The 27408-nt window shown below is 32.4% G+C and overlaps 2 protein-coding genes and 2 non-coding genes across 7 annotated transcripts in view; 3 read left to right on the forward strand and 1 right to left on the reverse strand.

The window, feature by feature from the left end:
• Nucleotides 1–8416: 8416 nt before the first annotated feature.
• On the reverse strand, nucleotides 8417–11546 carry LOC108733706 (polypeptide N-acetylgalactosaminyltransferase 35A). 3 transcript variants are annotated; one of them, XM_018464985.2, is made up of 9 exons: nucleotides 11475–11546; nucleotides 10862–11424; nucleotides 10497–10794; nucleotides 10239–10443; nucleotides 10018–10175; nucleotides 9804–9956; nucleotides 9286–9630; nucleotides 9101–9232; nucleotides 8417–8888 (listed from the first exon to the last, which is right to left on the reverse strand). In XM_018464985.2, exons 2-9 carry the CDS (start codon nucleotides 11353–11355, stop codon nucleotides 8760–8762), a joined length of 1914 nt encoding a protein of 637 aa, XP_018320487.1. In that variant the 5' UTR covers nucleotides 11356–11424; nucleotides 11475–11546; the 3' UTR covers nucleotides 8417–8759. The 3 variants fall into 3 exon arrangements, with proteins under 3 accessions (XP_018320487.1, XP_018320485.1, XP_018320488.1); XM_018464983.2 differs by having other exon boundaries at nucleotides 10862–11486; XM_018464986.2 differs by having other exon boundaries at nucleotides 11225–11481.
• A 5093-nt stretch (nucleotides 11547–16639) lies between these two features.
• LOC112904345 lies at nucleotides 16640–16780 on the forward strand. The gene has a single exon (XR_003231031.1). It is a non-coding gene; the product is annotated as a U4 spliceosomal RNA (small nuclear RNA).
• Nucleotides 16781–24196: 7416 nt separating this feature from the next.
• LOC112904346 lies at nucleotides 24197–24337 on the forward strand. Its single transcript, XR_003231032.1, has one exon. It is a non-coding gene; the product is annotated as a U4 spliceosomal RNA (small nuclear RNA).
• Nucleotides 24338–24974: 637 nt separating this feature from the next.
• Nucleotides 24975–27408, forward strand: part of LOC108733709 (5'-AMP-activated protein kinase subunit gamma-2) — a 146447-nt gene continuing 144013 nt past the window's right edge. For both annotated transcript variants that reach the window (XM_025974119.1, XM_025974120.1), the window contains exon 1: nucleotides 24975–25329. The gene's annotated coding sequence lies outside the window, so the exon portion shown is untranslated. The remainder of the gene's footprint in view (nucleotides 25330–27408) is intronic.

Raw genomic sequence — 27408 nt, forward strand, 5'->3', positions numbered from 1 at the left:
TTGTAAATTAAAAAAATAAACATAAGGTACCTACTAATAATACCTTATAAAAATATATAAATATAAAAAAAGTGTTTGAAGTCAAAAAAGGTTAGATCGAAGCAGTTAATAAACCAGTTATTTGAGAATTTATGAATTCTGGGGGTGGGTTATACAACTCGATTAACCGATTTATCTTATTTCACTTATTTTCTTAAATATGGTAGGCGTAGTTTGCATTCCTCCCCTTTATTCTATGATGTTTTTTTTAATTGTAAATCCAATTTTTTCTTATTGTGTGATGAGTGTATTTCTAATTAGGGAAAAGTCATGTAAAAAGATTTTGGTTTTTTCTCTCTCGATACATGTCGAATATCTTAGTTAACTTGTAAGTCGTCAAGGATGAATTAATTAAAAAATTATTGACATTAAGCAAAACAACCCTGTCGGTCTACAGAAAAATGAAAGGGTTAGAAGCGTTTGAAATGTGGTGTTGTAGGCGAATAAAGAAAATAAAGTTTGTTCTCGTTTCGTACCTTACCCTTTATTACCTAAGCCGAAGGATATAGTTATGCTCGTTTCGTACCCTGACGAGGGTAGCTGTAGTTAATTACATAAACATCCTAATTATTAAATTTTTTCGTGCATAAACGACTGGAATCACACACGTTGCTTCTTCAGTGCTATGTCCATGTGAATGGTATGTATAATTCTTGAAATATTGTTGGAAAATGCCTAAATACTCCGTCCCCAAAAAGGATTTTACTTTGATTCAATAATTTTCTACCTTCTGTCTTCGGCCATATTGTCATAAAAAGCAAATTGTTGGTATTTTTCTGGAATACCAATTTCCTTTCTATGCTTTGGCAGATTTTGAAGCCTTAAGGAACTATGTCGAACCGAATATAATGGTTTTTTAACATAATGGAACCTTGGAACTGTGTTAGCAAGAGAGACCTTTGTTAGTTGCATTTTTCGTTGCTTCTTCTTTACTAATTTGTTTTATGGAACCATATTATTCGCGAGGTGTTTTCATCACATTGGAAATGCAGAGTAACACAGGGGGATTTATCTTTATGGTAGAAAACGAGAATAAAATTAGTCGAAGCAGGTATTATTTGATTAAGGTACGAAACGAGAAGGTACAGTAGGAGAATACACGTGAAAACATCGTCGATAAGGCGATATTGGAAAATATTATTTAGGATAATGAAAAGGACGCTTTGTAAGTCAATATGGGAAACGAGACTTAGAATTATATGGTTATATGACAACAGGAATCGGTTTATCGTTAGTTATTTTCGCATATCCTTTTGGTGTCGTAGCAAAAAGGATATACCCTTCGATACTCGATCGTTCTTATAAAATTTAAATTTTATTCGGTCATACGGTCGGCAAACTACATTGGGGACGAGGAAACTTATTCGGGAGCGTTCTCCCTTTTATTATATAGCAGTCACCGCAACGTGCGACAGTTTAAAAAATAATTATCGAACGATGACGTCGATATTTCATAAAAAATAATCGCATTAACGTTTCATTCTTTGTCGATTCATTTGCATTTTATTATTTTTTATTCGTAGGTAGTCAAATGTGAATGTATATGATGAATCAGATCATCAAGAGGAATACCACAATAATTAATTACTTATAGATACACTATTATTAGGTACATGCGGTACTCCCCTATTCAGAAATTTAGCAAAACTGTATGATTCAAAAGCAAAACTGTCTTTGTGTGTAGTATAACGAATACCCATCGAAATTAATTTTTAAAATATTGAAAACATTAATATTTTACCACATCAGGCGCATATAAAAGGGAGCTGTTAGGGATAATGACTCCCACTTGTACGGAAAGACATAAAACATAAATAAAATTTGACTGACGTACCTTTTAATTTTCTTAAAGTTTTTACATATAAAATCATTTTAATAAGAAATTTATGTTATGGTATTGTTAGCTGCCCTTACATGGAAGATTGTCGTAGGTACTATTGTAAACATAATTAATTGTTTAACAATAATCGTTTCATATGCCTAATATGTGATTTTGAACTTCATTTAATTAGATACTTTGCTCATCTTTTTCCATTTTATTTATTTTCTTAATATATGTTACCTATCTACTATTAGATTATTCTGAAATTCTCATTAAAGACTGATTCTCTTCTCTCATTTTTCTTTTTGGAAAAGCACCTGCTCTATAACTCCTTAATTAACTCTATATACTTCTAATACCTANGCCATATTCCCATGCGTTAATTAAAAAAATTCTAACTACATCTAACAAAATGAAATATGACCCGACCAAAATTTCTTTCACTATTTTTCCCGGAATACGGAGTATTTCAAATAAATTATAACGTCAGAACCAAGCGGTAAGGTCGGCATTTTCTACGATTTTGCCCTCTTTCCCCTTATATCTCGAAATGGGCCCAGCTTCCGCCTACACAAGTCAGCAGTATTTGTCCTGAATCGTTTGGTAATCCTACCAATTATGGAGTTCCGCAACCAAAGGACAAAACTCATTTAAAAAACTATATGGGATTTCCAGACTCCTTTAGTTTAACCCTTTTCATAACCAAGACATGAGAAAAGCCTTGTATAGCGGATTTCGCCGAAGTTCACGTTTTGTATAACTACTCCATTTACTACTTAATGATCAATAACTTGTTAAGTAATGAGTATAGTAGGTACGTACCTAATAAGTTTGAAATGTGAAAAAACAATTTGCCATATCTATTATCCCTAACAAAGTACTTTAGAGCAATGTTTTATTTTTGCCTTGTTGTAGATTATATAATTATCATTATATTGCATAATGCAAGAATTAATTCCCTTACAATTTATAAATATTTTTTCCTCTGACAGGACCTCCGTTTAGAACATTTTCTGTCATTATTTATCTTATGCTGGCATAATAAAAAGAAATGTGCAAGTACAAAAGGACGAGGTAGAGTACGTATATTATTCCGGTAGGTTAGGATGGGTAACAGTTCGTCCCTCCTCCCAAATATTTTATTAAGTATCGCATATAAACATATATAAATAATATCATTAAGAAAAAGCTAATAAGTTTTGTCCATTTTCGGAAAGTAATACAAACTAAGCGTTGGGAGTGAATATGATTTACCTTGACTTCGACCTTCCTCTAATATTCAGCTAAATTGTCATTGCTCAGCTACGACTCTTATTTATTGCCTGTACTAAATGAATCCAGGTAAACGCATCGTTTTTTTTCCAGGGTGACCGCCACCCGGTCAGCGTATCGAAGGTAAATATCCAGGTAAATTTATCTATTTGCCTAAGCCTAACATCCACCAATACCTCTTAGATTTTACAGCATTTATTATTTTATTTTACTTAATTGGGGTTTCGATATTTTTTTACCTTGACCCCTTCTCATTTTACATATGTGGCTGTGGTAGAGAATGTGTACATTAGTATAATTTTTTGGGAGAGACGGGGGGGGGGGATAATGCTAAAACTGTGAATGTGTATTTCGTCGAAAAAGATTTATTGCATTTATTATTGAATAATAGCAGCAGGTAGTTTTTAATGTCTCAAAATGCAAATTGTAAACCTAACTGAAATCATCTTTAGGAAATTCAAAAATAGATACATTTTGATTTAAGGAGGTTCTAATAATATCCTAATTAAATTAATAGTAAAATTAAAAAACATTTCTTACCTTTACTTGTGTCGGTATTTCACAACTTTGATCCTTTTTGACTCCTTCCAGGCTGATCTAACCGTAATGTCTTTTAAATGGGTGATTTTCACTTTAATTCAGAAAATGGGCACTTTGATCGACTTTGAGGTCGCAAATCACTAGACATAAGTGCCCAAGAGTCCAAAGGAGGTCGCGTGTTAGGAGTTGCGCTTGGAGGTACTTAACGAAGAAACACGTGATCTGACCTTTTGGCCCCGCCCCCGGCACCCACGCGCGATTAAAAGGCCGACGATCAGTGGCCACGATTGGCAACTCGTGACCAACGTCGCGTTCTCCATTGGTCGATCGGGTGGTGTGCGCCCCTCCGCCCAAACACCCTCATTAAATGTCATTGTTGTTATTATGCCCTTATTGCGTATGTTCACCCTTTCGGCAGCGTGCGCTACCTATAACGACTGCCTTCTTACCTCCCCCTCCCCCTCCCTATCCCGCTATTTTTGACTCGTTGTCCTCAGGCAAAGTGCTCAATTGTTGTCGGGTTTTGAGGTTTTCTAAGCTCATATTAGGAGGGGTTGACAGCAGTCGAATCTCTTTGTAAAGTAACAGGATAGCAGGCGTTATAAAGTGAGAATCGATCATTGTCAAATCCAACTGCATATCCGAGGGACTACAAGTCGCATCGTCTTGCTTCGCGAGAAAAAGTTTTTCCTATTACGTTTTCCCTTTTCTTATAACTTATTGACAATAGGTAATTTACTTCTCAAAGTAATAAAACATTACGTTTACTCATATACTACACTATAACAAATTCCTTCACAAATGTTAGCCTTCAAATACTGGATGGTTTGTAAGTTTTTTTGAGTTAATCTAATTCGTACTTATCTGGTTGATTTTTTCAGATAAAATTTGATAATTAGTATTCAATTTCTCTGTTAATACTGTTTCCTTAGATATTTCTTGCCTATAAATAACCAAATGAAACTTTTTTGAAAAGTGGCTTTTGAGCCACCAGGAAGGTATTTATAACAAATAATGGACTATTTAAATTTCAGCTGCACTCAATTTCAGGTTTATTATTACCACTAGTCGTAGTTAGGGAGCTGACTCTCAAAAAACATTCTGCCGCCTGGTATATCAGGTTTTTAAGTAATTTAGAGCATTTTTTCTTAAATATATAAAGACGGAATTTCGAGATAAAGGGGAAGGGGGGAAATCGTAAAAATTAAAATACTCCACATTCCGGGAAAAATAGTGGCCATATTCCCATGCGTTAATTAAAAAAATTCTAACTACATCTAACAAAATGAAATATGACCCGACCAAAATTTCTTTCACTATTTTTCCCGGAATACGGAGTATTTCAAATAAATTATAACGTCAGAACCAAGCGGTAAGGTCGGCATTTTCTACGATTTTGCCCTCTTTCCCCTTATATCTCGAAATGGGCCCAGCTTCCGCCTACACAAGTCAGCAGTATTTGTCCTGAATCGTTTGGTAATCCTACCAATTATGGAGTTCCGCAACCAAAGGACAAAACTCATTTAAAAAACTATATGGGATTTCCAGACTCCTTTAGTTTAACCCTTTTCATAACCAAGACATGAGAAAAGCCTTGTATAGCGGATTTCGCCGAAGTTCACGTTTTGTATAACTACTCCATTTACTACTTAATGATCAATAACTTGTTAAGTAATGAGTATAGTAGGTACGTACCTAATAAGTTTGAAATGTGAAAAAACAATTTGCCATATCTATTATCCCTAACAAAGTACTTTAGAGCAATGTTTTATTTTTGCCTTGTTGTAGATTATATAATTATCATTATATTGCATAATGCAAGAATTAATTCCCTTACAATTTATAAATATTTTTTCCTCTGACAGGACCTCCGTTTAGAACATTTTCTGTCATTATTTATCTTATGCTGGCATAATAAAAAGAAATGTGCAAGTACAAAAGGACGAGGTAGAGTACGTATATTATCCACACCTAACCGTCCACATAAAGGAAAGGGGCTGTGGGGTTGGAAATTGGGGCGCGCGGAAATCTTTTGTTCCTTTATCTCTCGCCAGGCTGATCCTGCTGTTGGCAAGAAACCGCGACCACGAATTGCTTTTAATTGATTTCCGATAAAAGGTTTCCCCGTTTAACACATAGTAGTGGTAAGTGTTGACATCTTCACGGTGTGAATCGCGACACATGGACGTCGACGGGTCGTATTCGCGTCACGGTGTCGTCGTCGTTTTTAACGCAGTTGACGCCGTGCCGCTTCACCCTTATACAGTGGATCAGTTGCTTCTTCTCTTACACTCTCCTTCGATATCAAGATTATCGCTCTTTATACACAGGCCACCCCAAAAGAAGGCACTTTCTAAAATATGTAATTTAAATCAACGGTAATAACTGGAAAAGATATTAAGATATATCTCATTAGTTTTCGCGAGCTCCAATGTATGATTTATAATTTATATATTATAATCATCTCAGTGGCGTAGCATAAGAGGGGGGCCAGAGGGGGCCATGGGCCCCGGGCGGCGCAAATGTGGGAGCGGCAAAGATGCTTTCTTCAGTTTTAGATAGAATCAAGTCCTTCGTAAACCTTTTCACTGCAATCTCAACCAATTTAAATAAAAGATCTAACATAATTGTAAAAATAGGAAGGGAGGCAAATTTAGGCTTCACCCCGGGTAGCAGAAATTCACGCTACGCCATTGGGTAATCTTTTCTGATTTTAAACAAGTACAGCGGAACTCGGTTATAATAACGTCATTTATAACGACAACTCTGATACAATGCAAAAATTTCTAGGATGCATTCCAATTTTTTCCTGAATTTTCGAAAACCTTTCATTGTTTCGAATTAACTTTTTGAAAATATCTGAACTTACACTTCTAAACTGACTTACAAAATTTGACCAAAAACGCCCCGGAATAAATACTGTACATATGGTGGTAAGAATAACAACCAAATTTGTCTTTTGTTAGAATTTTTATGGGCAAATATGTTCGCAGACGTTGTATTTTATAATATTTTTATATAGATACGATAAATGAGATCAAAATCGGGCTCCACGTGTGACGATTTAGAAGAATATTTTTGACCGCCATTAGCTCTTTGATATCTATCTTCTCCTGATTTTTCTTAGACTCTAATTAAAAACGATGAAGGGATGAAAGGTACTAACAAAGGTACAAAGCAGGTCATTAAAATATTATCGACGAACATTTCAATGAACATTTGAAATTATTGATCACACAACTCTTTTAAATTTGGGGTTAAATTACTAGTACCTACATAAGCATCTATATATTTCTGAAAGCATGTTTTAATTCATCCATGTCGACTGCAAACGAAAGTGTAACTCTGGAAATAAGAGATATTAGGAGAACAGAGGGCGTTATGGAAGTCATTAAGCAATAGGCGAGATAAATTTACCTCATACATGAAGGGCTAGTTAGAAGCATATTAGAAGCAGAAACAGGAGTTAAAAGGGGCAAAGGTAGGCTTAGATTAGATTACTGATCGGAAATAGTAGAGATGTAGGTTGCTCTAGTTTTCGAGAAATGCGAAGATTAGCTCAAGATAGGAACAAGTAAACTCAAGAAAAATGCGAAATCACTTATTCATACGTCAGTCTGTAAATCGATTGTTTCAAAAACTTTTTGATGTAGAAACTTGAAAATTAGCAAACTTAAATCATATTAACCCGTATTTTAAAGAGTAGGAAATAATAAAAAGGAAAAGGAATGCCGAAAAAATGTGAGCTGTGAGAGTATATTATTTTAAACAACTACATGAATCGAATAAAAAGAGGAGTGTATAATTTTTACATATGATATCCTCAAAGACATCATCAATGAAATGTGTTCCCCCTCTATACTTTCAAAATAAAATGAAAAGAAAAATTTTACATCTAGGATTCATTTTTTGTACGTACTTCGTTCCTTCATACCCCTAATCGTCATTACTTTGAAGTTTTGGAGATCATATTTTTTATTATTATATTTAAAGAAAAATTCAAGCCATTCAAAAATTTGTTTATTTTATTAAGTCAAGTTTAGTTTTTAAAATTAACCGCCTTATTATCTCTAACTACAACACTAAACAAAAATAAGAATTATTTTTCAGTCAAACTAGTTCTTCCCTCGTATTAGTCACTGGGAGCTCGAAACTGTTAGCACCATTGCTTCGAGTGGTTTAAATTCACAATGTGTGAACAATTTGTTTAATCACTTTCTTTGTGTTAAACACTGTTTGAAAAACGTCTTGATTCTAATTGTTTATATTCATGCGCTTTAAAGCATTGACATCAGTGACAGCAATAGTTAGAGAGCAAGAGTTTGATTTTAAATAATAAATATTAAAAAAAGATTGTAGCTCTGCGTTTATTCGTATTGTCCATAGTTGGCCATTTTTATTGCTCCACTATGACGTAGTGTCGGCCATCATTCTTTTCTAATTGTTGCTGTTGTCGGCCATCATTCTTTTCTAATTGTTGCTGTTGTCGGCCATCATTCTTTTTCAATTGTTGTCGCATTGTTACTGATGTCGGCCATTATGGTTTTTTAATAGATGTATATAGTAATCAATGGTTAATATTTAAAGGAATTATTTGTAAATAGGTATGCAACACATCGTACACTTTAGAATAAATTGAACTCGTACCATTTTTAAAGCAAAGGAGGTAGTTTTCACAAAACATTACTTTACCATTTTTGTTTTAACAATTTCATTGTAAAAAGAAAAAATAAGCAAAACACATACCTACTTCAAACTGTATTTAATCGTTAAGTTTATACAAAATAGTAAATTACAACTCTATATATACTTATCACATAGATTAGTTTATTTATTGGTTTTTGCTTACTAATTGTAAGTAAAAACAATACAATTTACATATCAAAATTACAGAAACTGGTTGTATCAATACAAAAACTGAGATGCTTAATTGAACTAACATATGTAAAGACATCAATTGATGAATTTTCAAAACACTTAATTCAAAAATTGATAAAAACAAAGTAATTAAACAAAGAGATTCTTAGAGGTAATCAGTCTAGTTTATTTATTTGCTCCTTTATCCTAATATTTTCAGAAGTCTGTTTTATCTAACCAAATCCCATGTACTTGAAGAAGGATCTGTGCAAATTTTTAATGTAACCAAAGCACCAGATTCCTTTTTATTCACTGAGAGGCATCTTCCCAGAGCCATATTATAAATTGGAGTTTTACTCTAAATAAACAAAACGTTTTAAAATACTTTGTGTAGCATGATTAAATAGAAAATATAACTTTACGAATTTCATTGATTATAATAAGTAAATTGGTTAACATTTTAAAAATGAACATGAGTTCCCTAATTCACTTAATCGAAGTTTATAATTTTTTAGAAGGTTCCACACCCCTTAAAGTAATTACTATTATAAGCATTATCTAAGAACTTACTTCGCCTTTATGTTTCCATTCTTGATCGCCTCCCATTTCGTGGCATTTGTAAAGAATGGGATTGGGATCATTTGCTTGTAAGCATAATAGTTGTGCTAAAACTAGCTCATTTTTGTCAGTCTCATACCATATCTAAAATTTGATTAACTATTTTGTGTTCAATTTAATTTTTATTCGTAACTCACCTGCTGCTTTGTTCTCAAACAAGACTTAACTATGAGTAAACTTCCCTTACTTTTTAGATCTTTTTTACTTTGCAAACACAAGGTCGAATTTGTCAACCTCAGTTGGTACCGATTAATGTAATTTCGTTTTCTTGAATGCCATGGTTGATATACATTCTGTTCTAGGGCAGCCCATTTATTTTTTAATCTTTGATCGTTATCTGTAGGCAGAGCTAATTCTGGGTAAACATTCTTTAAATACCAATCAAAATCTTTGCATTTAAGCTCTTTTCTTAACTGAATTCGACTAGAAACATCGCCAAATTTCGCTTCTTTAGCTTCTGGTCTTTGACTTAAGTAATAGTCCTGAAATGTTTTATGACATTTTTAACAAATTACAAATCTTTTAAGTAGTAGTGACTGATTACGGCGGTTATTACCTAAATACGAGGTTTTTTGAAGATTTGTGCAAGCAATTCTATCTGGGCGGTATTGACATTGCAGACATAAATAACTATATATTAAATACTTTTTCTTACCTTATAATCATCCATCCAAACATAAGCAACTCTTAAGGAATTGTATAGCATTGTATCTTGACCGTCAGGGTCGCCATAAGGCCTCCGTTGTCGAAATACATGACCTACTCTACTACAAGGAATCATTTCCAATTTTCCACCACACATCCATATCTGTAAATTGAAAATGAAGAAATTGCTAGGTTCATGAACACAATAGCTAAATTTTGTTTACCCTAAATGAGATTTCTAAATTTTCTCCACCCCAAATGTTCATACCAGCATCATATTCGCCTAAATCAATAAAAAATTGTCTATTAATAGCAAAAAGACCTCCTGCCATAGTAGGTGACTTAATGGGCTTAATAAAATCTTCTGGCTTAGCTAATGTTCCTAAAAATATATGAAAAATTAGTCAGATATAAGAATCAAAAATAAAACATTAAGTGATATTACCAACTGGTAAATTTTCCCATTTAAAATGCAACCCCCAATTGAATCCCCCCCTTACTAATGGGCTAGCTGAGTATTTAAAGTTATCTGCATTAATTATATCAATGATAGGTGTCACAACAACTGTTTCATCCTCCTTAATTCTAGTTAAAAGAGGCTGAATCCAATCTAAATTAACTTCTACATGGCTGTCTAAGAAAACTATGACCTGAAACAAGAATAATTCAATTCTAGTCTTAAGAATATCAAATGTAGTTTAACCTCTCCTGTTGCTTTCCTGGCACCATGTAGTCGGGCTCGTATTAAACCTTCTCTTCTTTCAGTTCGGTACAATAAAACTTTGCCACTAAACTCTTTTTCAATAGCTGAGCTAACATTATACTGCAAATTTGGAATGTCACTAAAATCATCTACCAAAATAATTTCTTTTAGAATTTTGGACGGAGTTCTATTAATAATTGAGTGTACTGTCCTCATTAAAGTATAGAAATGTTCATTGTAAAAGCATATAATTACACTTGCTGTGGGTAAATCTGCAGTATACTGGATTTGTTGACACCTAAAATGGGATAACATAAACATTCCCATTAAAAATGAAGCAATAATAATTGTAATTAAATAATTACAACTTATTTCTAGTATCTGGGATCGTTCTGTTGTACCCCATTCTTTCACTTATGAGTACATTGAAAGCATGCAGCATATAACCTTCTTTTCTGATTTGTTCATCTTCCGGATTTTTAACCATACCTAAATCATCTAAATTGTTTTCAGTGCTATTTACTTGTCTTGACACTGGTTGTAAACTTTTAATAAGGTTATCACTATTTTTGTAAATGTTACTGTTAGGTTTTTGTAAACTTTCAATGTCGTTTGATATAATTTTACGTGATTTCTTCATAGTTAGATGCTTGTGTGAATATTTTTGATTTAAATTTCCAGTTGTAAACATAGGTATACTGTTATCTTTAATTTGCAAGCTTACTAACTTGTTAGATGGAAATACTGTTGTTTCAATATTTGATGATTTATTTAACTGCCAATATAAATATAAGGATATCAGCCACGTAACAGAGGCAAAGCAAATTCCATAAAAAAAAGATTTGTTTAAGCTGACCATTTTGAAAGGATGTTGTGGTTATCATGTGATGTAATCCAAAATATTACAAAAAAAGCTAACTTTAATGTACTAAAATTTTACAAAATTATAGAAGTCACAACTGATACATAAACATTTACTTTATTCATAAAATTCTTCAATTTTAAAAGAAACAGCAGTGAAAACTGTTTTTAAGTGTAAGGTTATGTGATTTGTAAACATTGATAAATCCATAGATTGACATGACATTTTTAGCAAAATCGTCAAGGTTAGAACAGATCAGGACTCGTTCTTATTCGCCTTTTTTTTATCGCAACAGATTACGATAGTGGTACCTTTTCGAGATTCATTTTAAAGTTGATCGTTCGTTATTTTAAAAGTGTATATGTGGAAAAAATCAAATATTTTTCGATTCATTTTTCAAAAAATATATTTTTTAGTTAATTTTGCTTTTTAACTACCTAATTTCTGATTCAATTTATTGCATAACTTAAAAAACAAACACTAATAAATGGCATTTATGTGATTTTATTAATACGCAAGTGTTACGGGGTAGTGTATTTTCAGCTTTATAATTTTAGTTCGTGACCCGGTCGCAAAATTTTGCAGTCGCACAAGCTACTGAGATTGACGTAGACCAAGGGTTTTGTTTTGGAGTGAAAAATCAAGAGCTCAGTTCTCTTTTGTTGTCGTCGCTTTTCGAATTCTTTTCCCTATAATGTCCTTTTATTTAGTGTATGTGCCGTCGATGTAATAGTAGAAAAAAAGACAATTAGAACAAAAAAAGAAACTAGCGTTTGTAAAGCAGTATTGATTTGAAATACATTTTCATTACAAATATTAATCACTAGAGCGATTTTCTTATGTAGGAGGATTTATTGTTATTTTTATGAGTTATTTTTAACGCTAACATATCGCTATTGCTTTATAAAAACTTTGCCATTGTTTTGCGGCTTTTTTATAATCAAATAAATAATATGTTTTTTTTTATAATAAAGCGCATTTCCTTATCGCTTCTACATAACTGCAATAACGCAAAAGCATGTAATTCAAGATGATCATAAACGAATTATGTTGTATATCACTACACAAGTAAACAAATTAGTTGAATATTTCACCCACATTAATAGTTAAATTTCAAACAAACGCTTGGATCTTTTTTTTTATAAAATCGGAGTGAAAATGCGTAAAAAATGTTGTTTTAAAACAGTATGGTAACCCTTATTTATTTACAACGATCAGTGCAATAAGATGTAATAAATTACGCACAACGAAAACTTATTGTGAACCTAATAGCTTTAGTTACAAGTTTTGCGATGAAGATGATACAGTGATTAAACCAAAACGTCGTCCCACAAGAAATCGTGGCGTCAACAGCCACGACCTGGTAAGTTGTTCAAATGGCGTTTTTAAAAAAGAAATTTGATTTTTCGACTTTGCTTGTTTACTTTCGAATAATTAATATTGTTCACTTATGTTTTTTTCATGTTTATCGTACATTTATAAATGTGATATAACGGCATCCTGTATTCGATAACATTCGTTGAACGTGCGTATGTTTTTAAAGTACATACTTGTAGAATTGCACTAATTTTAGATAACACCGTGTCACATGTTTTGGTTTAGTTTTGGCGAATGGTCAAAATTCTGGTGCTTGAATTATGTATACGTATATCGACAACGTAGCACTTACATAGCAGTTCCGCAGTTTATTTGCGGACTATTATTATTTCTTTAAATAACATGCAGAGTCGATTTCCCGCTAATATCCAATCAAATAGACAAAACTTGAATGTTTCACAAGATCTTGTGGCTATACTCAAACTACATATATATCGTAGTTGCTATTTTATATATGTCCATCCATATATTATCAATAGAGCCTTTTTAGCAAAATGCTGTAAGTGTAAGACAAAGTGTTATTTTAATGTAGAATTTATTATTCCATTAATAATATGATAACAAATGGACAGATGGTAGAAACACTCAACGTTACAATCAAGTTTTTTTGTGTTTATTGTATGATTAAATCTATTGTTTTTTGCTATATTTTGGTATCCTTTTAAGTATACATATTACTCATCACGGGAAGAAAGTTCTCTCCCCGATGTGAAATGTCACCCGAGCCGATGGCGTAGGCGACAAACTTCCGGGAGGGGTGTCGTACTTTTTTCCCCAAGGCTTGTAGGTGTATGATTTTTTTTCACCACTCCGAAAGTATATTTTACCCCGAGTTCAGGGACAAAAGCGCAATATTTCCTCCTCCCTAGAATCATTAGAAAAGAATTTTAGTATCCTCCACAGGGTCCATCCACAATCTCCGTCTCTAGTGGCAATTTCAATTAAAAATTCTTAAAAACAGTAAATGCAATTTCATATCTGGGAATTTATGCTATATTTTCTTGTCCCTACAATCAGGAAAAAGTTTATTTTCGGGTAGGACTATAATAGAAACTTGTGTACATGCTTTGGAAAAAAAGTAGGTACGGCATTCCTCTCGGGAGTTTTGCCGCGCTCCCTTCGGCTCGGGTGGAATTTACACACACGAGGGAATGCTTTATTCCCTTGTTACGTAATATACTATTTATTATATGTAACATTATTTTGTTAATCTGTATTAATTTTATCAATTACGTATGGTATTACATCATCAACCAAATAAAATATCACTGCTGTTTACATCTACAGACAATACAGTAAATATATTGAAAAATTTAAGTCGAATTTTAATAAATATTTGGCACAACTTGCCCTCTTATTTTATTATCGTGTATACTCATATCTGCAGTCTTAAACTAATTCGAAAATTATTAATTAGAGAAATAACAAACAAGAAAAATATTATGAGGATTTTTACTCATAAATTATACCTAGTCCCTTCGGAAAGCGGTTGGCTCTGATATCAATTTGAAATGAGATCAGGATTAGGTCAGTGGTTAAAGCAGAAAATCGGGCGACAGACAGACGGGCACTTAAAAAACTTCAGCCATTCTTCATCAATTTTATGCAGAACATAAATCACAGCGAAAATACGAAAATTGTAAATACTCCTCGCCTTTATAGCAAAAAAATTATTTGTTTGATTTGATATTTACAAAGAAAACAATTACATAATAATAAAATTAATTCTTAACGTCTAACAAATGAAAAATAATGCAAATGCCTACGTAGGTAGGACCTCATTCGTTTTTCTATTTGTTATAAGAGCCTTCTTTTTTTAATTACCTATCTATAAAAGCTACAAGATTCTTTTTAACATATAATTTTCTAAAAAACAAATTAAGTCGCGAATTTATCATTTATAATAATGTGTTGCGTTAGGTAAATTATAATCGCCCATTTATATTAATATTCACACGAAATATTGATTAGTGTTAGAACGAATCGTTTGTTTAAAAATAAAAGTGACAGAATGTAAGTAATTGATACGTATCTGCCTACATAAAATTTAAAAAAGCCATTTTTTGAGACAATTTAGCGAAAGCAATGAAGTGCCTTACTTTTGCGGCAGTCGCCTTTTGTTTGCTATTGATTTTCCTGGGAAACGTTTATTTTTAATATCACATGACTTGCTTATCATGTTCCTTCCTTAATTACGAATTATCGATCGAATAATTGACAAATGCCAACAATTTTTTTTATCTTTATTTCTTAATTTCAAGAAAATCATTTTATCCCCAATATTTTAATAGATTTGATAGTCTAGATCTAGACTGCATGGAGGCGACACTTAATTTATGCTTTTGCTTTCATCAGAACTTACTACAAAGTCAACATTTATGACATGTTTATTCTTAACATTGCGTTTTTGCCAAAATATTTGCGATCAGACGTAGTGTATTACAATTATTTGCAAGATTGTGTACGTAATGCACCGTTTTTGAATCGACTTACGTGAACCATCGTTAGCATTATTTATTATGTAGTTATTGTACTCATATACAACCAGATATTTTTATACTACCTGTAGTTTTTAAAACGTAAAGGAAAAACATTACAAGATGTTTTAGAATATTTATGTAAATAAGTTTTAATGTTTAATAAAAGGTCTAAAACTGATAGAAGCTTTCTAAGGCCTAGCGCGCACTGCGATTTTTTAGTCGCGATTAAAAAATCGCAAACGACTCTATTTTTCTTGCGACGCGATTATCGCAACTCACTGATGATTATCTGTTGTTTTGTACATAATTAATTAATACATTGTGGTTATCAAACATGCCTTATTATGAGTCCTCTCTTGCAAAGAAAGAAGAAACGTTACATAGTGCTTTGGATACGGAAATAATGATATTTGAAATTGAAAAAAGGAAACTGTCGTTTGACTAATCTCTGATTTATGACAAAAATATCTACATTTTGGCTTTCCGCAATTCAATATTAGAATGACGGGGGTTTACCCAAAACAGAAAACATTGCCGTTTAGTCTACAAGATAAAAAGTAGAAGGCCGTTGCGCATTGTGTTCGCATCGCACGGGAATTATGAAACAGGCAATATTTGACTTATTACTTAATTAAATTTTTTCTACTCTATAGGGGGACAGTTACCCCCTTTAGCAACGCCCTTGCTCCCTCCCTTAAAAGTTTTTTAAATCAGGTTTAAATTAAAAGGTAAAGGTTATATATCAGTTGAAAATGTAAATTAATCTGTTAGCCTTTTTATATTTTGCAATTAAATAAATTTTTGCCCATTTCAGGAATCGTTGTTTCGACAGCGAAACGTCGGTTTAACGTGACGGTACTGTCCAGTGGTCCTTCTGAGGATGGGACCCACTTGCAGTCCTCAAATACACCAGGGAGCCGCGGACAACCGTTTGCGAGCATCCCCGAAGATCACGCGCTACAAGAACCTTATCAAGAAAGTTATCACGAAACTAGTGCAACCAACAGCAGGGTTCCGTCTCGAGCCGCCTCCCCCGCCCTATCCTGGGATTTTAATTTGGACAGCGACTCAGTGAGTTTATAAAGAAATTTGAATAATAATTTATTTCTAGTTTTTAAACAAAAACAACTCTTCTATACTAAAACCAAAAACTATAATAGAAATCGCATATTATTACTCAATTTTTATTTTCTCCGTCTGCCACTGGAATCTGCTACAGCAATTGAGCATTGCGTCATGTAGTGCGATTAATAATTTAACGATATCATGGTTACCACGATACAGTTCTATCGAACACTTCTGTTCTGTGTTTTCTAATTTGAATGAGACTTCTGCATTTAACCGGGTAGATGGCGATGTGTATCTGTTTGTGTGATATATTTAACCGTATATTGTAGACATTTCAATACCCGTCAACGTTCTTTAGCTTTGCGCAGTGGCGATATCGTAACCAATGAGGTTTATCCGAGGTCCGATTATTGCTAGTTGAAAACTTTAACCAATACCCCGCCTAGGGCACGTGAAATACCGTGCACTAAGGCAATTTTTGGAAGCCTCTACGGGGGCTAATAATGAATAAAAACAGAAAAATTCGTCTAGGTTTGAAATACAGCTTAAAGAAGTATTGTATTAATGTATTTGATCTTTGAGCGTTCAAAGTATACCAGAAACGTAACGAGCGTAATTAACGTTTAATTGAAAGTTGAAGTATATAGACGTGAGATAAGTAGAGGTATATTGCTTAGTGCGATTTTTGTTCTGTAATAGTAAACAATGCTTTAAATGTTTACCTATTAAAGTAAAGTTACAATTTATCAATTCATAAAGTAAAAGTATGTTAGCTAGTAATAGTTACAAAATATATCGTTTTATTGATTGTAAGATTTAATAACTACTTATTAATGAATGTTTTGTACTAAATAGTACTGGCTGGATAAAAAGAATAACTTTGTACCACATGATGACGTCACCTTAATATTTAGACAGTAGTTGTAATTACTAACGAAGTTAATTTGCTAATTAAAAGGTATTTTGTAATTTTATTCCCGGAATATTGGAAGTTCTACGAAGTTAGTTTCCTTTATGATGACATGAGAATGGTTCATTTTTAAACGGTTGGTAATAAACAGCTGACGGTCGGTCGAGTTAAATGTCTCCGCCTCTTGCGTCAGTTTGCGAAACTACAAATTCATATGGAGAACTGGAATAAAATTTCCAGTCATTGTAAAGCTGTCGTTGTGGGTGGTTTAAGTGTACATATCGTTTATTTTTACATTTACACGTGTTGCAGAAATTTTATTAGAGGCCGCCAGTGTAATATTCTAAGGTTTCCCTATGAATAAAATGTGGAAACATGGATTATTCGTAAAGTGAACTTTAGTGTTGTACCTGTGCATGTGTTATTGTGAAGTATTAAAACATTGTTTATTATTGGTGCCACATTCGAAATATTTTTCTGAAAGGTAGACTGCTGTTAAGTGTTTTTTTTTATTTGTGTTCATTTGTTCTGGCATGGAAGTATTTTCTATAATTTAGACACGTTGTTTACATCAATAAGGTAAATCTTGGTTTTTATTTACAAACGTCTGCTTACATATTAATTACTGTTTCATAAACGAGGTTAAATGTAAATTTTCTGCAAACAGGTATTGTGTAAGCCAACACATTTTTTTGGGGTAATTCGAAAGTTGAAGGGTTGTCTCCTAATTTGAAAATTAAAAATATTTTTAGGTTAACTTTTGCTTATTGCATAATGGATAGACAAACTATACAAACAGCCTTACAAGATATTCAATTTTTTTCTACATACAGAAGATGCTGCAGATTCTTTTTTTAATTATCAGTCTAAGGTATATTGTCGATTGTTTACTGTGTGTATTAATTTGCTCACGTGACCATTATACCTGAGAGATATTTTTTTAAGAAGTTATTCCTTTGACTACTATTAAACAAAGCAATGTTTTTACCCATATGCACATTACATTACTTGAGAATTTTATAAATATTAGGTCAAATAATCGAAACTTAGCAAGAAATTAATAGTAAGTAGGTATACTGTTACATAGTACTTAGGTACTTAATTTTCTAAAGAGGGGGTATTATTTTATTATGATCTTTGGATAATAATTGTGGTTGATTTATAAATGCCAATTGTAGGTCGTTATATAGGAGGTAGTTTACTGTTACTACTAGGGGACTATAAGTACTTTTTTTAATAGGACAGTCTTTTCAAACGTTTCAAAAGTTTTTCAAGTATTAAATGTTCGTTTTTCTAATGATACACAAAATTATGTCCTACGTTTTCTTTAAATTAATAAACGAAATAACCTTACGGTTATTTGGATATTCTGCATACCTACTTCAATTTTATAGCCCCTTGAGTAGCCACTCGAATTGCTTTGCTGTAAGACAGAACACCCCTACCTAAAACGACTGATATAAAGATTTGGATGATCAATCTGGCGCACGTCGAAGAAAAATTAACTTTAAAATAAGTATATCAGAGTCGTACCGAGGGGTTGGGTGGGACTAGTGATGTCAAACGTAGAAATATACCTTTTTGGTATACAAGAATAAGAAGATGTTGGTTCCAATAAAAATCTATAAAAAACAACTCTTTGTCTTTAACTGTAGAAAGAGCACTTTATGATAGGGTGTATACAATACTATACTATACAGCAAGAAAGAGTGTTGTCCCATTATTTAAATCCATGTGGTCGTCAGGATAGTTTGGTAGGTATCAGACATGAAAGGCTAGTTAGAGTCATTGGAAATAGAAACAGGAGTGAAGAGGAGTAGAAGTCGACCTTGATTAGATTACCGTTTACAAATAGTTAAGGATGTGGGATGTTCTGGTTTTAAGGAAATGCGAAGATTAGCTCAGCATAGGATTTTTTCAAGAGCTGTCTTTTCTCTGAACATCTATATACAAATACCTAAATTGCTCAAAGAAAAAGTTAGAGACGATTTAATAAAAAAAAACTGCGATTTTTGGTAATTTTCTATTTCGTTTTTTAATAGTCTCGAAAATTTCTTCGTTTTTGAATCACTTGGTGAAAATTGAAAGAGGTGCCTTTTTTAGGATTACTCAAAAACGCACCGTTTAAAAAAGGGGCAATGGTTCTTTTCCTTAAAAATTGTAAATGATTTTTTTTTTCAAGAATTACGGTCACCCTTTTGATATACAAGTGTTACATATTTATAATGTAGGATATTGATCCAAATTTTACCTCTGGTGTTTCAATTTTTAGAAATAAATTGAAAATTAATAATTTATTTTTTTTTTATATATTATGTAGGCGTGGAAGGTATATAAGTATATGTATGTATGTAGCTGCTCTTAATTTAATAGTAGACAATGAAAAACAATTTAGAAGGTGTAGAAGAATAAAGAACTTAATGTGATTAGTACCTGTAAGTATTCACGTTGTTAGCTGCCCACTGTCCAGAGACCCCAGTTATACAAGTTGTTTGTAATATGGTTCATTACATAATCACAAGTTACGTATAAAAATGCACATATTGGTGTAAACTATTTGTTCGTCAATACCTAACACTATAATGAATTGATAATTTTTCGATTTGTTGTTTCTTCCATCGTTTCTGCAAAAACACGAATGAAATGTTTTAAGTATTGAAAGAAGAGAGTCTACAAAATAGTTAATAAAAAACAACCCTCAAGCAAATTTAAACATACGTACAAATGAGTAGTTGTAATTGGTTTTTCATTTCCGCATTTTCTTAATTCCATACTATAAAAAATAGTAAATAAAATACAGCAAGTAACAGTTTATTATTATTATTATTCCTACTGTAAACAGGTACAGGTGTTTGACACCTCATTAATTTCCATTTAAGATAAATACGAGTTAAAGATGGAAACAACAATGATAATAATTTTAATAACTCAATAAAGTTCAGTCATTAATCATTTTCAATTTATTAAATACATTAAATTACTTTGATTATTTTGTAATTAAAGAAGTGTGCTTTTATTATTAGTGTAAACTACCCAGCTGGATTTAATTTTGATTGACTAGTTACATATATAGGAACTTCCAAGTACATAGCTAAAAATTGTAATTTTCGTTCAAGGACTTGCCGTTTTGGTTGGACGTAATACTAATAGGAACAGCGCAAAAAGTTGCTTAGAGTGTGGTTCTTTTTTTGCTGATCATCCGCGAAATGATCAACTTAAACTTGTTAAAGCGGTGATAAATAATTTTACTATTTTATAATGTACGAAGATAATGTCAATTTTTATGGAAATGGTTTCTTTGTATTTACTACGATAAAGGAGGTATGCATAAGGTTGAGCTCCCACTCAGAAGTAGAGTAGTTCAAATAAGCTGAGGAGTTACTCGTATTTTTGAAAGAGCTGACTCGCATTTATGCATATGTTACGGTTAATGTCTGATTTTTAAACTAGCTGGATGGTAGGTATACAAATTGTCTAAATTAGGGAAGCATCGGTTTATGGAAGAAGATTGTCTCAAGAAGTTAATGCTTTCTTCTACTGTCACTTATTATCCCAAACAGACAATTTGTAAGGTATCCAGCTAGCTTGAAAATTAACCAATCAAGCATATTAATAACCGTAACAGACAAAAATTTGAGGAGATAGTCAAGAAGCGAGGAAAAGAGAGTATACCTCTGTATAGTATGCATCCCTTAAAAATAAATTGTTGCTTATTTTTAAAATACTATCGTTGAGCGTAAGAAATGTCTACCCCTTCTTTGTGTTAAAAGTGTTAAAATAATAATAATCATCATCATAAGGTCGTCAGTCCTAAGACTGGTTGGACATGTACCTCCACTCTTTCCTATTGAGCTAAACATCGCATTTCCCTAAAACTAGAACAGCCCACATCCTTAACTATTTGCGAACAGTAATCTAATCTAGGTCTACCTCTACCCCTCCTAACTCTTGTTTCTGCCTCNCCCTAGAATCATTAGAAAAGAATTTTAGTATCCTCCACAGGGTCCATCCACAATCTCCGTCTCTAGTGGCAATTTCAATTAAAAATTCTTAAAAACAGTAAATGCAATTTCATATCTGGGAATTTATGCTATATTTTCTTGTCCCTACAATCAGGAAAAAGTTTATTTTCGGGTAGGACTATAATAGAAACTTGTGTACATGCTTTGGAAAAAAAGTAGGTACGGCATTCCTCTCGGGAGTTTTGCCGCGCTCCCTTCGGCTCGGGTGGAATTTACACACACGAGGGAATGCTTTATTCCCTTGTTACGTAATATACTATTTATTATATGTAACATTATTTTGTTAATCTGTATTAATTTTATCAATTACGTATGGTATTACATCATCAACCAAATAAAATATCACTGCTGTTTACATCTACAGACAATACAGTAAATATATTGAAAAATTTAAGTCGAATTTTAATAAATATTTGGCACAACTTGCCCTCTTATTTTATTATCGTGTATACTCATATCTGCAGTCTTAAACTAATTCGAAAATTATTAATTAGAGAAATAACAAACAAGAAAAATATTATGAGGATTTTTACTCATAAATTATACCTAGTCCCTTCGGAAAGCGGTTGGCTCTGATATCAATTTGAAATGAGATCAGGATTAGGTCAGTGGTTAAAGCAGAAAATCGGGCGACAGACAGACGGGCACTTAAAAAACTTCAGCCATTCTTCATCAATTTTATGCAGAACATAAATCACAGCGAAAATACGAAAATTGTAAATACTCCTCGCCTTTATAGCAAAAAAATTATTTGTTTGATTTGATATTTACAAAGAAAACAATTACATAATAATAAAATTAATTCTTAACGTCTAACAAATGAAAAATAATGCAAATGCCTACGTAGGTAGGACCTCATTCGTTTTTCTATTTGTTATAAGAGCCTTCTTTTTTTAATTACCTATCTATAAAAGCTACAAGATTCTTTTTAACATATAATTTTCTAAAAAACAAATTAAGTCGCGAATTTATCATTTATAATAATGTGTTGCGTTAGGTAAATTATAATCGCCCATTTATATTAATATTCACACGAAATATTGATTAGTGTTAGAACGAATCGTTTGTTTAAAAATAAAAGTGACAGAATGTAAGTAATTGATACGTATCTGCCTACATAAAATTTAAAAAAGCCATTTTTTGAGACAATTTAGCGAAAGCAATGAAGTGCCTTACTTTTGCGGCAGTCGCCTTTTGTTTGCTATTGATTTTCCTGGGAAACGTTTATTTTTAATATCACATGACTTGCTTATCATGTTCCTTCCTTAATTACGAATTATCGATCGAATAATTGACAAATGCCAACAATTTTTTTTATCTTTATTTCTTAATTTCAAGAAAATCATTTTATCCCCAATATTTTAATAGATTTGATAGTCTAGATCTAGACTGCATGGAGGCGACACTTAATTTATGCTTTTGCTTTCATCAGAACTTACTACAAAGTCAACATTTATGACATGTTTATTCTTAACATTGCGTTTTTGCCAAAATATTTGCGATCAGACGTAGTGTATTACAATTATTTGCAAGATTGTGTACGTAATGCACCGTTTTTGAATCGACTTACGTGAACCATCGTTAGCATTATTTATTATGTAGTTATTGTACTCATATACAACCAGATATTTTTATACTACCTGTAGTTTTTAAAACGTAAAGGAAAAACATTACAAGATGTTTTAGAATATTTATGTAAATAAGTTTTAATGTTTAATAAAAGGTCTAAAACTGATAGAAGCTTTCTAAGGCCTAGCGCGCACTGCGATTTTTTAGTCGCGATTAAAAAATCGCAAACGACTCTATTTTTCTTGCGACGCGATTATCGCAACTCACTGATGATTATCTGTTGTTTTGTACATAATTAATTAATACATTGTGGTTATCAAACATGCCTTATTATGAGTCCTCTCTTGCAAAGAAAGAAGAAACGTTACATAGTGCTTTGGATACGGAAATAATGATATTTGAAATTGAAAAAAGGAAACTGTCGTTTGACTAATCTCTGATTTATGACAAAAATATCTACATTTTGGCTTTCCGCAATTCAATATTAGAATGACGGGGGTTTACCCAAAACAGAAAACATTGCCGTTTAGTCTACAAGATAAAAAGTAGAAGGCCGTTGCGCATTGTGTTCGCATCGCACGGGAATTATGAAACAGGCAATATTTGACTTATTACTTAATTAAATTTTTTCTACTCTATAGGGGGACAGTTACCCCCTTTAGCAACGCCCTTGCTCCCTCCCTTAAAAGTTTTTTAAATCAGGTTTAAATTAAAAGGTAAAGGTTATATATCAGTTGAAAATGTAAATTAATCTGTTAGCCTTTTTATATTTTGCAATTAAATAAATTTTTGCCCATTTCAGGAATCGTTGTTTCGACAGCGAAACGTCGGTTTAACGTGACGGTACTGTCCAGTGGTCCTTCTGAGGATGGGACCCACTTGCAGTCCTCAAATACACCAGGGAGCCGCGGACAACCGTTTGCGAGCATCCCCGAAGATCACGCGCTACAAGAACCTTATCAAGAAAGTTATCACGAAACTAGTGCAACCAACAGCAGGGTTCCGTCTCGAGCCGCCTCCCCCGCCCTATCCTGGGATTTTAATTTGGACAGCGACTCAGTGAGTTTATAAAGAAATTTGAATAATAATTTATTTCTAGTTTTTAAACAAAAACAACTCTTCTATACTAAAACCAAAAACTATAATAGAAATCGCATATTATTACTCAATTTTTATTTTCTCCGTCTGCCACTGGAATCTGCTACAGCAATTGAGCATTGCGTCATGTAGTGCGATTAATAATTTAACGATATCATGGTTACCACGATACAGTTCTATCGAACACTTCTGTTCTGTGTTTTCTAATTTGAATGAGACTTCTGCATTTAACCGGGTAGATGGCGATGTGTATCTGTTTGTGTGATATATTTAACCGTATATTGTAGACATTTCAATACCCGTCAACGTTCTTTAGCTTTGCGCAGTGGCGATATCGTAACCAATGAGGTTTATCCGAGGTCCGATTATTGCTAGTTGAAAACTTTAACCAATACCCCGTCTAGGGCACGTGAAATACCGTGCACTAAGGCAATTTTTGGAAGCCTCTACGGGGGCTAATAATGAATAAAAACAGAAAAATTCGTCTAGGTTTGAAATACAGCTTAAAGAAGTATTGTATTAATGTATTTGATCTTTGAGCGTTCAAAGTATACCAGAAACGTAACGAGCGTAATTAACGTTTAATTGAAAGTTGAAGTATATAGACGTGAGATAAGTAGAGGTATATTGCTTAGTGCGATTTTTGTTCTGTAATAGTAAACAATGCTTTAAATGTTTACCTATTAAAGTAAAGTTACAATTTATCAATTCATAAAGTAAAAGTATGTTAGCTAGTAATAGTTACAAAATATATCGTTTTATTGATTGTAAGATTTAATAACTACTTATTAATGAATGTTTTGTACTAAATAGTACTGGCTGGATAAAAAGAATAACTTTGTACCACATGATGACGTCACCTTAATATTTAGACAGTAGTTGTAATTACTAACGAAGTTAATTTGCTAATTAAAAGGTATTTTGTAATTTTATTCCCGGAATATTGGAAGTTCTACGAAGTTAGTTTCCTTTATGATGACATGAGAATGGTTCATTTTTAAACGGTTGGTAATAAACAGCTGACGGTCGGTCGAGTTAAATGTCTCCGCCTCTTGCGTCAGTTTGCGAAACTACAAATTCATATGGAGAACTGGAATAAAATTTCCAGTCATTGTAAAGCTGTCGTTGTGGGTGGTTTAAGTGTACATATCGTTTATTTTTACATTTACACGTGTTGCAGAAATTTTATTAGAGGCCGCCAGTGTAATATTCTAAGGTTTCCCTATGAATAAAATGTGGAAACATGGATTATTCGTAAAGTGAACTTTAGTGTTGTACCTGTGCATGTGTTATTGTGAAGTATTAAAACATTGTTTATTATTGGTGCCACATTCGAAATATTTTTCTGAAAGGTAGACTGCTGTTAAGTGTTTTTTTTTATTTGTGTTCATTTGTTCTGGCATGGAAGTATTTTCTATAATTTAGACACGTTGTTTACATCAATAAGGTAAATCTTGGTTTTTATTTACAAACGTCTGCTTACATATTAATTACTGTTTCATAAACGAGGTTAAATGTAAATTTTCTGCAAACAGGTATTGTGTAAGCCAACACATTTTTTTGGGGTAATTCGAAAGTTGAAGGGTTGTCTCCTAATTTGAAAATTAAAAATATTTTTAGGTTAACTTTTGCTTATTGCATAATGGATAGACAAACTATACAAACAGCCTTACAAGATATTCAATTTTTTTCTACATACAGAAGATGCTGCAGATTCTTTTTTTAATTATCAGTCTAAGGTATATTGTCGATTGTTTACTGTGTGTATTAATTTGCTCACGTGACCATTATACCTGAGAGATATTTTTTTAAGAAGTTATTCCTTTGACTACTATTAAACAAAGCAATGTTTTTACCCATATGCACATTACATTACTTGAGAATTTTATAAATATTAGGTCAAATAATCGAAACTTAGCAAGAAATTAATAGTAAGTAGGTATACTGTTACATAGTACTTAGGTACTTAATTTTCTAAAGAGGGGGTATTATTTTATTATGATCTTTGGATAATAATTGTGGTTGATTTATAAATGCCAATTGTAGGTCGTTATATAGGAGGTAGTTTACTGTTACTACTAGGGGACTATAAGTACTTTTTTTAATAGGACAGTCTTTTCAAACGTTTCAAAAGTTTTTCAAGTATTAAATGTTCGTTTTTCTAATGATACACAAAATTATGTCCTACGTTTTCTTTAAATTAATAAACGAAATAACCTTACGGTTATTTGGATATTCTGCATACCTACTTCAATTTTATAGCCCCTTGAGTAGCCACTCGAATTGCTTTGCTGTAAGACAGAACACCCCTACCTAAAACGACTGATATAAAGATTTGGATGATCAATCTGGCGCACGTCGAAGAAAAATTAACTTTAAAATAAGTATATCAGAGTCGTACCGAGGGGTTGGGTGGGACTAGTGATGTCAAACGTAGAAATATACCTTTTTGGTATACAAGAATAAGAAGATGTTGGTTCCAATAAAAATCTATAAAAAACAACTCTTTGTCTTTAACTGTAGAAAGAGCACTTTATGATAGGGTGTATACAATACTATACTATACAGCAAGAAAGAGTGTTGTCCCATTATTTAAATCCATGTGGTCGTCAGGATAGTTTGGTAGGTATCAGACATGAAAGGCTAGTTAGAGTCATTGGAAATAGAAACAGGAGTGAAGAGGAGTAGAAGTCGACCTTGATTAGATTACCGTTTACAAATAGTTAAGGATGTGGGATGTTCTGGTTTTAAGGAAATGCGAAGATTAGCTCAGCATAGGATTTTTTCAAGAGCTGTCTTTTCTCTGAACATCTATATACAAATACCTAAATTGCTCAAAGAAAAAGTTAGAGACGATTTAATAAAAAAAAACTGCGATTTTTGGTAATTTTCTATTTCGTTTTTTAATAGTCTCGAAAATTTCTTCGTTTTTGAATCACTTGGTGAAAATTGAAAGAGGTGCCTTTTTTAGGATTACTCAAAAACGCACCGTTTAAAAAAGGGGCAATGGTTCTTTTCCTTAAAAATTGTAAATGATTTTTTTTTTCAAGAATTACGGTCACCCTTTTGATATACAAGTGTTACATATTTATAATGTAGGATATTGATCCAAATTTTACCTCTGGTGTTTCAATTTTTAGAAATAAATTGAAAATTAATAATTTATTTTTTTTTTATATATTATGTAGGCGTGGAAGGTATATAAGTATATGTATGTATGTAGCTGCTCTTAATTTAATAGTAGACAATGAAAAACAATTTAGAAGGTGTAGAAGAATAAAGAACTTAATGTGATTAGTACCTGTAAGTATTCACGTTGTTAGCTGCCCACTGTCCAGAGACCCCAGTTATACAAGTTGTTTGTAATATGGTTCATTACATAATCACAAGTTACGTATAAAAATGCACATATTGGTGTAAACTATTTGTTCGTCAATACCTAACACTATAATGAATTGATAATTTTTCGATTTGTTGTTTCTTCCATCGTTTCTGCAAAAACACGAATGAAATGTTTTAAGTATTG

Source organism: Agrilus planipennis, unplaced genomic scaffold (assembly GCF_000699045.2).
Source record: "Agrilus planipennis isolate EAB-ADULT unplaced genomic scaffold, Apla_2.0 scaffold78, whole genome shotgun sequence".
Classification (NCBI taxonomy): Eukaryota; Metazoa; Arthropoda; class Insecta; order Coleoptera; family Buprestidae; genus Agrilus; species Agrilus planipennis.

Coding starts and splice junctions, on each gene's coding strand:
- LOC108733706 (XM_018464985.2), bottom strand. CDS start 11,355: ATGGTCAGCTTAAACAAATCTTTTTTTTATGGAATTTGCTTTGCCTCT. Junction 10,444..10,496: donor CCAGGAAAGCAACAGGAGAG/GTTAAACTACAT, acceptor TTCTTGTTTCAG/GTCATAGTTTTCTTAGACAG. Junction 9,233..9,285: donor GTTTGAGAACAAAGCAGCAG/GTGAGTTACGAA, acceptor ATCAAATTTTAG/ATATGGTATGAGACTGACAA.